This window comes from Monopterus albus, unplaced genomic scaffold (genome assembly GCF_001952655.1).
Source record: "Monopterus albus unplaced genomic scaffold, M_albus_1.0 scaffold357.1, whole genome shotgun sequence".
NCBI lineage: Eukaryota > Metazoa > Chordata > Actinopteri > Synbranchiformes > Synbranchidae > Monopterus > Monopterus albus.
The window spans coordinates 13,931-26,696 of NW_018128237.1; the positions used below are offsets into that span (position 1 = coordinate 13,931).

Sequence of the window (12,766 nt, forward strand, 5' to 3'; positions counted from 1 at the left end):
TAAGTCGTTCCTAGCTTTATACATAAACACCGCGGTCTTATATTCCACTAAATCAAAGAATTTTAACAATTTAGACTGTATGAAAGCTCCATTGGTGTGATCCCTATACCCCATCTTGTGCACAATTCTTATCGCTCTTTTTTGTAATATGTACAATGGTTGAAGTGAACTTTTGTAAGTGTTTCCCCAGTTTTCAACGCCATACTCCAAATATGGTAATATCAATGCAGAATACAAAATGCGAAGTGCTTTCACGTCCAGCATATGTCTAACCCTTGCCAATATCGATATATTTTTAGCTATTTTTTGCTGAACATATCTGATATGAGATATGTTGCCAGAGGTAAAAAAAAAATTGTCACCACAAGCAAAAACTGAATGTAAATGTACTATACACCAGGCCTTTTGCAGGGATACACAGTTCCTACAGGTCCCAACTGTTGTTGATGACTGACAGCAACAAACTCTGTGTACAAAGGCAGAGTTGGAGCAGATTGGTACTACACCCTCTGATGCATCATTTGGAAAAAGGCAGTGAACACAGGGAGCTTTTCATGGTTCCATCCTGTAGCAGGAGAGAGAACCACAGACACCTCCAGGCTGTGGAGGACGAAAGAACAGTGATGGAAGAGCAGCACAGGGTCCAGACTGAAAGTGAAACAGCCTACAGGTGCAACACATCTGTGGGAACATCTGCGGCAGAGCTGTCTGTCCCAGCTGTGTCTGATTTCAGCTGTAGAAAGAACGACACAGGTGTGTTCACCTGCTGGGTTACACTGATAACACCTGGGAACACGGAGGCGATCTAACCTTTGACCGATGGTGTATTCTTTGCTGTGTATCTTTTCCTAATATCTTTTCTTTGGTTTTCCAGCCTGCTCTCTCCGTCTGTACGGATCCTGTCTTACCCGATTTGCCTTCAAGACGAGCGATATTAACATTGATGTCACCTACCCTTCCTCGGTAAGTCTGTGATACATTTTCTCTAGAAACATAAAACGTACATCAGCTGTGACATTTGGTCTTATATTTGATGGGCTCATTTTCTTCGATCACTTTCGCCTCTTCAGATGACGCAACCAGAGGTCTTGATTCAAGTGCTAGAAATTCTCAAGAACAGCTGTAAGTTTTGTTTTCTGCATTTTCAGTTTTTCTTGAGTTGAGCCTCGATTAACTGTTATAAGGTTGCATAAACATAATATTCTGATTGGAATTCCCAGCTCTGTCTGGTTCATATGTCAGGCGGGATTTCCAAAGTCAACTTAGCAGAACATTTTCAAGACGTGCACTGTTTCAGCATTCTGCAGGGTTGTTTATTGAGTTGTCTTTGTTTTCTAGCTGAGTTTTCTGAGGTTGAGTCTGATTTTCACGCCAAAGTACCTGCTGTGTTCTGTCGGGATGTGAGCAAGTGAGTGTTGGTGTAAATACATAGATACGGTGGTTTCCATCTTCTGTTTTTATATTCATGTACTCTACTTATTTATCGATGATCATTACCGTATGTACTGTGAATGTGGTTTTTATTTTTTTATTTTTTTTTACATGTGTGGTTTTTATTTTATTTATTTTTTTACTTATCGTCTATGATATCTCTCAGTGAACCAAACATTTTGATTGTGGTTCTGTTCAATTCGGGATTTTGATCTTTTTAAAGCTTTTGTTTTCACCGTTGTCTTCCCTCACCTGTGTTTTGTGTGCAGCGGCCTCATGTGCAAAGTGAGTGCAGGTAATGACGTTGCTTGTCTTACCACCAATCATCTGGCAGCCCTGGCTAAACTGGAGCCCAGATTGGTTCCCCTAGTGCTGGCCTTCCGCTACTGGGCAAGGGTAAGGCTGCAGCTGGCACAACTCCTCAGATGAAAGAAGAAATGATAAATGGGTTGCAGTGTGTTCAGTGTGAAGTATAAGTTGAGGTCTTAAAAATCCTGTTTGATTTGATGTTTTCCTAATTTGTAAGTTTACTTTATGACGCACACATTCCAGTGCCACTAGCTAAAACTAGTGTACTGGAACTGGAAACAATGGATTTTAAAGATAGGACATTTTTACAGACATTTTCTTTTTTACCCAGGATACATTTTTCAAATAAAGCACCTCTGCTTTTGCATAGACTAGCTAAAACACCAATACATCAAAATGGCAAGAAACCAAAATCAGGCATACAGTGTAATGTACTTAATGTTTAGAATATAATGAGTAACGATTTAATAATTGGGCAAATTAATTTCAGAATGGATTAAGAGTAAAACTGGATGTTCCTTGTGTGATTCTCTCTGCAGCTGTGTCACATTGACTGCCAGGCTGAAGGTGGCATCCCCTCGTACTCCTTTGCCCTCATGGTCATTTTCTTTCTGCAGCAGAGGAAAGAGCCCATCCTCCCCGTCTACCTGGGCCACTGGGTAGGTAAAGCGTTGTGTTTATCACACTGGAGGTGTGTCCCTGTGTTATCATTGAGGGCTTAGTCTGTTCCACTGTCATTGGAGGTGTGTCCCTGTGTTATCATTGAAATGACTGCGCATACAATCTGTTTGCTTTGTCAGGAGGCTGTAAAATCTGTTTCCCTGCAGAGAAATACTTAAACTGCACTCATCTGTCCTACAACTAAAGATTTGCTCATTTATTTGTTTTTATAATTTGTTTCATTTCCCTGTGAATGAGGAATGATTTGATAAAATGTGTGAACATTTTTAAATGTCAGTTCCATTCCACGCTGCGTATTGTGCATTACCTAGCACTTGCTGTAACGGACACTGAACTCTTTCTTTAAATAGCAGGGTTCTGTTTTGATGTAAAACTGGACAAATAGAAAATGAAATTGCCCATTGAATTGCACAGGATGACCCACATTCCTTGTATCATGTTCTGTGAAGAAGACTCCCACCTGTCAGGTCTGTGTTGGGAAACAAGGTCTGGACACAAGATGTAAAAGTGGGTCTGTCTTATTTTGAGCAGGTACATTAACTCAAGAAAAATACATGGCTGACAAACCCTCCATCTACTGTGGTTGAGATGGTGTTAGATTTTTTTAGCACAATGCTGCATACATTTGCATAACAATGAGGGACCTGATTTGATCCTGCTGCAAATCATTCATTTCTTCAAGATGTGAAATTTATATTCATAGTTACAGAAAGGTATAAAATGACCCATTTAACCAAGATTGCATGTATCATTTCTGGCAGCACTGTCAGATGTTTTCAGATGAAGTAAAAGCTGTATTTTATTGTGTAGCAGGAAAAACTCCTCTCCAATGTTTAGATAAGTGTAGTTGGGAAGATTTTTTTTTTCTATTTTTCTTCGTTGATGTCAACATTCTTTTCTTCAGACCTTCAGGTTGTTTGTGCAATGAGGAGCTCACAATGGCCCTTTCACACAGAGATTGCAGCAAACTGCCAGAGCTTTGATCCTCCGTCAGGATGGCTTTTTTTATTTAAACCTGTTTACACTGAACTTAAAAAAGTTTCATTTTACTTTACATTTGTCCTCATTTTACATCGAACATGTGGTGCTTCTTGTGACATCCGACTGTCTGTACGCTTCGCGGGCAATTTGAAAAATAAGAAATGGGTTGTTCTCTGATTTTGTTTGATACATTTACAAATGGAAATTGGGAATTACAGTAGACTGCTGTACGTGCACCCAGTTTCAGGTCTGTGAGTCTGAGGACAGGGCTGCATGCACACAAGGTGCACCTCACCCCAGACATTCACCAAAATCCTTCGCACACGGTTGTGTAGAGGCATGGCTGTGTTTATTCATGCTTTAGAATGAAACCAAAGTGAAACAATCACAAAATAAAGTTTAAATTCTCTGGTTTACTTTGTTCTAGCTGACGCTGCTGTCTGTCCTAATTCACTCTCTAGCTTGTTCTCTCATTCACATGGACCTGCAACCCCCCATTCCATCTCATCCCATTTATACAGAAGGTGGGGTGAACTTGTCTTGGCAAAAAATACTCTCTCTCGTTGCAGCATTTTGGAGGGTCAACATCAACTCTCCCACGCTGCTACTGTGCCTTTTATATAAGACAGCAAGGTGGAAAGATGATGATAGATGTGAGTTACCATATGAGTACAGTTTGAAGAATAGGAACAGTGTAAATAAAACCCAGGCTGACCCGGGGCCTTTCTATGTGGAGTCTGCATGTGCCTGCGTGGGTTTTCTCCGCGTGCTCCGGCTTCCTCCCAAAGTCCAAAGACATGCAGCAGTTTAGGTCGACTGGCAACTCTAAATTGCCCATAGGAGTGAGTGTGAGTGTACATGGTTGTTTGTCTACATGTCAGCCCTGTGATAGACTGTCCAGGGTAGACCCTTTCTCTCACCCAGGAAGTGTTATTCATAATGGATGGATGCCTCTAAATGGCCACTGGAATGCAGAATATGAGTCAAAATATCTGAAGATTTCTTTTTGTGCTTACTCCTCACCTTCCTCTCTGTTATGTCAACACATTTTCCTCTTTCAGATTGAAGGCTTTGATGTGAAACACGTGGATGAGTATCACCTAACCGGAATCATGTTGGACATGTTTGTCCGATGGGAGCACAGACCTTTGAGTTCTGCAGAGGGAAGAGGGGAGAACCGAAATGAGGCCAGAGGAGAAAGCAGACCCAAACCAGAGCAGAACAAACGTGATGACACTCGTTATTCAGAGGGGATGGTGAGTCACATTACACACACATGCAATTGCATTCATATTTCACATCATAACATTGGGCAGTGCTGATATTTTTCCATGGTCAACCTGATTTCTGCTACTACTTTTTTCTCTGTTGCTTTCCTATAAAGACGCCCCTGACCTTGGACCAGTGTAAAGATGTGTCGCTGGGTCAGCTGTGGCTGGAGCTTTTACGTTTCTACACACTGGAGTTTGGTCTTGAAGAATACATCATCAGCATCCGCTTAAAGGAGCTCCTCTCTAGGGAAGTGAAGAACTGGCCTCGTCGCAGACTTGCTATTGAAGGCAAGAGACCACTGTGTTGGAAAACTCATCAGCTCTGGAAAGATATCAGAAATTCACTGTCTTTTTTCATCTTTTTTTAGATCCTTTTGCCTTGAAGAGGAATGTTGCACGAAGCTTGAACAGCCAAATGGTGTTTGAGTACATCCAGGAGCGCTTCCGTACAGCTTACAAATACTTTGCCTGCCTGCAGAGACGGGGTATGGATGGGCATCAGAGAAACAAGAAAGCAGGCAAGCTAGGCACAAAATTGGGAGGGACTGAGAAGAAGGAGGCTACATTTGTGAACAAGGAAGAAGAAGACGAAAGAAAAGGTGAACCAAGTCAGAGTGCCCAGAGGGGGAACCAGGGGTCCAAGGAGGATGAGAAGCCTGAGAGCGACGACGAAGATGCTTCAGACCTGTCCAGAAAGAAGGATAAGAAGACTTTAGACACCAGGCTCATAGACATGGTTCTCAGTGAGGGAAACAACGTGTCCTTCTCCCCCAACGGCCTGCTGGACAGTGACATGGAGGAGGAGGATGAGGAGGGCAACATCGTGCCAGAGAAAGATGGGCCTGTTGTATCAGGCGATCTGCACTATGTGTTCGATAAGATGATTTTCACTGGTGGGAAGGTAATTTTGAAGCAGACCATTCACCCTTTGTGTGCATGTTTCTTCATACAGCCAGTAGCAGAGCCACCCAGAAATACTACATCCTATTCTATTTTATATACAGTAACCTCTGAACCTGTGTGCTAAATAAATAAAAAAAGAAATCACCTCTTTCAAGGTTTTCCACTTTTATAGCCTTGGTAATGAGAAGCATCACCTCAGCTGTCATTGATGGGTTTATGTCACTTCAGTGAGATGTTTAAATTTAGGAAGTCTCCACTGGTTTATTTACACATAAAGACAGAGTCCAGTTTTTGAGTGCCAGATTGTCATGATGTATTGTCTTCAGTTGTTAGAGCCTCATGCAACTCTAGAGAAATCTTACTTTCAACATGGAGTGTTATGCAAACGCTGTATATTTCCCCACAGAAATGTTTTGTTACAGCTTGTGCCATTATTTTGCACTTACCTTGTGTTGCTAGAGGCAACCATGTCTAATTGGTCATGTAATATATGGTCCTTTTTGTCTTCCAGCCTCCGACTGTTGTGTGCAGCATCTGCAAACGAGATGGTCACCTGAAGGACGAGTGTCCTGAAGACTTTAAGAAGATTGAGCTGAAGCCTCTGCCTCCTATGACTGATCATTTCAGAGATATTCTCGATGGGCTCTGCAAACTGTGCTACTGTATGTAGTCGAGAGTGCAGTACTGAATTTTCTTTCCCTGTAGTCTCTCCTGGACAACAGTTGCACTAAAACCTTCTGTTCTAAGTTATGCTCTTTATGGGAAGAATCAGAGTAAACCTATCTGCTCTTCACATTGAATATGTTGACTATGACATTGAATATAACGTTCATCTTGTTGAAAACGATCAAATCTCTTTTTGCATATCACAAGTAGTGAGCAGTCAAAAACCAAAAACATAGGCATTTTATTTGGTGTTTACTTTGAACCTTTAATATTGTGCGATTGTGGGGCTGCAACTAATGATTAATTTATTACCAATCTGCTGTTTATTTCCTAAATTAAATTTTTCTTTGATCAATTAAACATCAGAATATGGTACAATATCCTGACCGATGTGTCTGACTGACATTCCAAACCCCATCTTACTCTTTTTAATATAACTGAGACCAAGAAAAAGCAACAAAACAGGCAAACTCTGACATCGCTGAGCCTTCACACTTTTGATATTTTTGCTGGAGAAATTACTTAAATGATTAATTAAACATAAAAACCTATTATTTATGATAGTTGAATTTAATTTTGATCAGTTAGTCACTGTAACTCTGTGTGACAGAATTTGTGTTTGACTGTTTTTAGATGAATTGTCACCAACACATGCTGAGCAGCAGAAGAGGGAGCAGATCCTCGCTAGCCTGGAGAGGTTTATTAGGAAGGAGTACAATGGTGAGAAGTCAGCATAAACAACAACAGCAAATTCTCAGATATTGTCAAGAGCCCTTTTCTATGATCGTCCAGTGAAGACAGCACCGGGCCTTTTTAAAATGTTAGCAGTCTTTTTTTAATTTATTTTGACTAATCTTAACAGCAAATCTTCCACTTTTACTACATTTTTGCTGTTGCTTTTTATTCTTCAAGAGACATAATGTCTCTCTGGAAGGCATTTATGGTGAAATGTGTAGGAGTTGTTAGGTTTCATTAATAGCTGCTTAACACCACGAGTGTGTAGTGATGAATGTTGTTTCTAGTTTTTACCCCGATTCTGACATTTGGCTAGAAATGATAATTTCTTCCTGTGTCTGAATCCTCAGATAAAGCTCAGCTCTGCTTGTTTGGCTCCTCCAAAAATGGTTTTGGCTTCCGTGACAGTGACCTTGACATCTGCATGACTCTGGAGGGTCATGAGACTACAGAGGTCAGTGGACTAAACACACTTTACTGCTATCTTTGTAAGGACACTCTTTGACATAATGCATTCTCTAACCCCTTACTCTAACACTTAACCATCAGAACTAAATGCCTAACCATAGCCCTTACCCTATGTTTAACCTGAACCCTAAAACCAAGTCTCAACCTTCGAAAAGGTGCTTCACAAAGTGAGAACCGGTCAAAATGTCCTCACTTTCTACAAATGTCCTCATCCTGTAGCAAGAAAAAAAACATTTTTTTGTTCCTCACTATGTAGCAAGTACAAGAACACAACAACCCTGCCCTTTGATGCAACTCATATTTCCTATGTAGGTTTAGAGATGTGACCCTTCTGTTATTTCACTGTAACATTAAACTTTTGATCTGAACAGAAGCTGAACTGCAAAGAGATCATTGAAGGCCTTGCGAAAGTGCTAAAGAAGCATGCAGGTGATTTAATATTTTACTATTTCTGTAGAACATTGTTATACTTGGGTGTTCAAGGCTGAACCTGACCCAGTGTGATCTCTCATTTTTCCACTGTCACAGGTCTGAGGAACATCTTGCCTATTACAACAGCTAAAGTGCCTATTGTGAAGTTTGAACACAAACAGAGTGGCTTAGAGGGAGATATTAGCCTCTATAACACCCTGGTGAGTGAGTGAGCCTCTCATAAAGGACCTCCCTGCACTGTATATGAAATGCTTAGACATGACTTTGTCTAAGCATTGCACTTTGTTAAAAGTGCTGTATAAATGAATTTGGATGGATCATCTCTGCAGGCCCAACACAACACCAGAATGCTTGCTACATATGCAGCCCTGGATCCACGTGTGCAATATCTGGGATACACAATGAAGGTCTTTGCAAAGGTATGTGAAAGTCAACCGAGTCAGTAACCTTAACTGAAGGTGTTTGGAAACCTCAGCTTGTAAATTTCTATTCTTTCTTAAAGCTACTCTACCTAATGTCTTTTCAGCTGAGAGCATCTAGTTAGACTGAAAAGCAAACTGACACCATAAGCTGCTCCTTACCGCCCTTATCCCCGCTCCTCTAGAGATGTGAATCCAGCCTGAGTGCTTTAAGTCTGAACTTAAGAAAAGCCTTTGTAGACAGGTTAAACCTGACTTCAGTGAACAAGGCACCACCTTCTTGTCATCTGATTAAAAACTCTTGGTGTTCTGGTATTTCATGTACCATACACCAGACAGGATGTTTCTGGGGAGCAGTTGAATGCACTGAAGTGTTACTGTGTCATCTCTTACTGTGTAATTCACCTGCCTCTGTGCTCACAGCGCTGTGACATTGGAGATGCATCCAGAGGAAGCCTCTCATCTTATGCTTACATCCTGATGGTGCTTTACTTCCTGCAGCAGAGGCAGCCACCAGTCATTCCTGTTCTCCAGGAGGTACCAGTCACTGATTAATCACCGCACCCTTTAAACTCAGTGCCTGAAACATAAATGGGCGTTGAGCTTTCAATAATGAAATGCCTCTGTATGATGTCTGTTTAGATCTTTGATGGGAAGATTGCTCCCCAGCGCATGGTAGATGGCTGGAACGCTTTCTTCTTTGATGACCTTGAGGATCTGGTGAGTTTAAATAAGTTAGGGAGATAATACACAAAAATCCATCTAAGACTCCTTGCGATCTTCTTTTACCTGAATCCATCTTCTGCTGTTTCAGAATTAAAGTTTGTCCTAAGTGCGTTTCTTCTGTCTGTCCACACAGCCTCGGCATGTCTCAGATCTGCAGCCAAACACAGAGTCTGTGGGAGAGCTGTGGCTGGGGCTCCTGCGTTTTTACACTGAAGAATTTGACTTCAAAGAACATGTCATCAGCATCCGCCAAAGGAAACGCCTAACCACCTTTGAGAAACAGTGGACCAGCAAATGCATCGCTATTGAAGGTGCTCCACTTTTCCCCTCTGTGTTCAGTTGCTTCTCAGTATTAACACCAAATAATCTGTCCTACTCATTCATCCTTTGTTTTCCTCAGATCCTTTTGATTTAAATCATAATCTTGGTGCTGGAGTTTCTCGCAAAAGTAAGTGCTTTTGTCCAACATACTTCGTCACATTCAGATTTTTTTTTTTACTTTGCTGAGGGTATTATTTAGATATTTCTGGTTAAAAAAAAAAAGGTTTTTTTTTTTTTTTTATGAATCATGCCATCATTTTGTCAAACAAGCACATAATGAACATCTTATATGTTGATACTGAGTCTGAAGTCTGACCTGAGCGTTAGAGTGCATTTCCATGTTGTTTTGTGTGATGAAGGCTGACAGGAAATAGCAGAAGCCAGTTTAATTCACATTAACTGACTGGTCCAGAGGATCAGCCAGTTTTAAAGGTTCATGCAAGCCTTGTTATTATTTCAGGTTATTTTTCTTGCATTTGGTTGCTTGTTTTTAAACTGTAAAAATGCTCATCTCCTCTCGCTCAATGTCAGTTGGGATAGGCTCCAGCCCCCCCGCGATCCTATTCAGGACTAAGCGGTATAGATAATGGATGCGCCATTTTTTGACCTGCCTGTTTTTCCTTTTCTAGTGACAAACTTCATCATGAAGGCCTTTATTAACGGGAGAAAGTTGTTTGGAACTCCTTTCTACCCCATCCTCGGCACTGAAGTGGTACTTACACAAAATATGACTCAATGTTACCCACTTAAATGCTGGTTGATCTGTTTCCTGATGAGACCTGTTATATGTCTATAATATGTACTGTCTGTCCTGCTGCAGGACTACTTCTTTGACTCAAAGGTGCTGACAGACGGCGAGTTGGCGCCCAATGACAGATGCTGCAGGATCTGTGGAAAGATTGGACATTACATGAAGGACTGTCCAAAGAGGCGCAGGTTGTCCCCTCATCTATCGTGAAAATACTTCTTTCACTAGTAGAAGTAAATGAAAGTACTGAGAAGTAATAAATATTTTTACTGAACATCTATTGTGTTTTCTCACAATGTAAAGAGGTATTTGAATTGGTATGAACAGTTCTTAAAGTTACATTAACTCAGATTACCCACAGTGTCTGATAAGCCCAATGACAGCAGGACAGCTAAAATCTTTTAGTTAAAATATTTTTTGTAAGTTCCTTTATGTATTGAATGTTTTTTTTTAATCGAAAGGAAACAGAAGCCTCGATGATGAATTTTTCTTGTGTGTTTGTAGTGAATGTGTTAGATTTATTCAGCCCTTGTTGTTGTGACCTAAATATTTCCTTTGCTAGGATGAAGAAGAAGGAAAACGACAAAGATGAGGATATAAAAGAGGAGGAGAGGGAGCAGAAGGACAGGCGTTGTTTTCAGTGCGGGGACATGGGCCACGTACGAAGGGACTGTCCTGAGTACCGGCACCTCAAACAGAGGGCTACCGGAGCACAAGGTATCCACATAATCGGTGTTGTAGGCATGGACTTTCACGGAAGCTGCCTTCTTTCTGTCATGGTCTTTGATATGCACATGAGTGGCTGTGGCTCAGGAGGTAGAGTGGGTCGTTTCCTAACCGGAGGATTAGCAGTTCGATTCCGGGCTTGTCCAGTCAACATGTCGAAGTGTCCTTGAGCAAGACACTAAATCCCCAGTTGCTCCCGGTGATGTCACCGGTGTGTGAATGTGTGAGTGCTTGGGAGTATGAATGGGTGAATGGCCAAATAATGTGAAAGCGCTTTGAGTGTGCTGTAAGAACGTAGAAAGGCGCTATACAAGTATAAGACCATTTACCATTTTGAAACCTTAATCTAAAGAGGCTTAGTGAACTAAGGTTACTTGTCCTGACCAGGGCCAGATTAAGGATGACAGGGGTCCCTGAGCTTAAGTAAAGAAAAAGAAGGATATCTGTAGTTGCTCCCCACAGAAATAGCACATCAAGAGAATTACAGACAGAGCCACTTTAGCACAAAAAGATTTATGCTACTCCTGCAGCACACAGATGCAAATGTGAATAATCGATTTTGGCTTAATCGTCTTCAGTGTAGACACTTTATCAGTCCTTATAAGGAAAGCTGGTATATATTCATTATTTGGTATCCCCTGGTGTCTGCTGTTGCTAAGCAACCATGAGCTACACACTGCATGACGACAAGGAAGTTGCAGGATATAAATGGATTTCCAGCACTAGCTCTACTACTAGATCTATTTATGAACGGGGCGGGGGGACTTTGTTTAGGTCCACCCCATCCTTCAAGCACGAAGGGAAAAAAAAAAAAAACTGAATTTCACCAACTGATCCAGAAGCTCCATCCTCCATCTTGGCTGAGCTTTGATCCAGATGTTGTTACAGAAAGGGTGAAACTGATTGGTTGATTCTTGTCACATGACCTGCATTGTGCTTGCTGCAATCTGAAAAGTTGAGATTTTATTATTTTAATCTCACTGTGGTGTAGACGTACATTGAAAAGCAGGTGCAGTGCAACACAAGCATCGTGACGCCGTCACTCTCTTGTGAGCACACTTGTCGCTCGTCTCCACCATTTAAAATAATGAATTTGAGTGCACAGAAGATGCGAAAAGTCAATCTGCTTCTTGCTTTTGCCCAGCTCCTCACTTGGTGCGGACTGTGGTGAGCTCCCAGTCCATCCCCATTCTTCAGGCAGCTGCAGACTGTCCTAGAAGGACCAGACAGCCCTCTGAATGTGTAAGTACAACTGTGGTCGGTTCACTTAAATCACTAAAATGTACAACAGTATGTACTCATTTCTACCCACAGAGAGATCTCTTTCCTTTCTAATGCAATGGAAGTGAGATGAATAATTAATTATTATAATTAATCTAATTAATGTGCTGGTTCCACAGAAGAAAAAAATTGCATTAAAGTTTTATTGTATTTTATTATTTCATAGTCACTATGAAGAAACTTCATCTTTTTGATCTTATTAAACCTCTGAGCTTCAGTATTATTGACAGTCTGAGTATAAGTGATCAGTAGTGTGCAGAACCTTTTGGTTTTTGGTGTATAACATATTTGTTGTAATTAATAGACCGTGTAAAAATTGTTTGCAGATGTATTTTGAAATGTGAGCAAATAAAAAAATTTGGGTGAACTGGCCCTTTAACCCCCCCCCAAACGAAAACCTGTTTTCCCCAGGTGAAATGTTTATTTTTATATCTAAGTAAAAGTATGACTGTTGTCGGATTGTTCACGGCCTTTTCTGGATTTGTCTTGATAGTCCGACAGTCGGCAGACTCCGCCATACTCCCCGCAGCCCGTTGCTGTCCCTCAGAGTTCCACCCAGTCCTCCAGTTCCCCTCAGCCATCCCACAGCAAGACCAGTTCAGCTGGTCCCCTGAAGCAGCCTGCCCACCCCCAGGTTCCTCTTCCTCTCTTTAGCTTCCCTACAGCCC

The 12,766-nt window shown here is 41.3% G+C and overlaps 1 protein-coding gene across 1 annotated transcript in view; it reads left to right on the forward strand.

The window, feature by feature from the left end:
• The window catches only part of tut4 (terminal uridylyl transferase 4), a 20,815-nt gene that overhangs the window by 6,201 nt on the left and 1,848 nt on the right, over positions 1–12,766 (forward strand). The window contains exons 6-28 of the mRNA XM_020625527.1: positions 875–963; positions 1,071–1,122; positions 1,339–1,408; positions 1,701–1,827; positions 2,280–2,399; positions 4,464–4,658; positions 4,787–4,961; positions 5,042–5,574; positions 6,088–6,238; positions 6,876–6,962; positions 7,328–7,431; positions 7,817–7,874; positions 7,974–8,077; positions 8,207–8,296; positions 8,720–8,833; positions 8,939–9,016; positions 9,156–9,333; positions 9,423–9,470; positions 9,973–10,055; positions 10,164–10,279; positions 10,654–10,808; positions 11,962–12,059; positions 12,592–12,762. Of these exons, the coding sequence (XP_020481183.1) occupies positions 875–963; positions 1,071–1,122; positions 1,339–1,408; positions 1,701–1,827; positions 2,280–2,399; positions 4,464–4,658; positions 4,787–4,961; positions 5,042–5,574; positions 6,088–6,238; positions 6,876–6,962; positions 7,328–7,431; positions 7,817–7,874; positions 7,974–8,077; positions 8,207–8,296; positions 8,720–8,833; positions 8,939–9,016; positions 9,156–9,333; positions 9,423–9,470; positions 9,973–10,055; positions 10,164–10,279; positions 10,654–10,808; positions 11,962–12,059; positions 12,592–12,762 (2,996 nt within the window). The remainder of the gene's footprint in view (positions 1–874; positions 964–1,070; positions 1,123–1,338; positions 1,409–1,700; positions 1,828–2,279; positions 2,400–4,463; positions 4,659–4,786; positions 4,962–5,041; positions 5,575–6,087; positions 6,239–6,875; positions 6,963–7,327; positions 7,432–7,816; positions 7,875–7,973; positions 8,078–8,206; positions 8,297–8,719; positions 8,834–8,938; positions 9,017–9,155; positions 9,334–9,422; positions 9,471–9,972; positions 10,056–10,163; positions 10,280–10,653; positions 10,809–11,961; positions 12,060–12,591; positions 12,763–12,766) is intronic.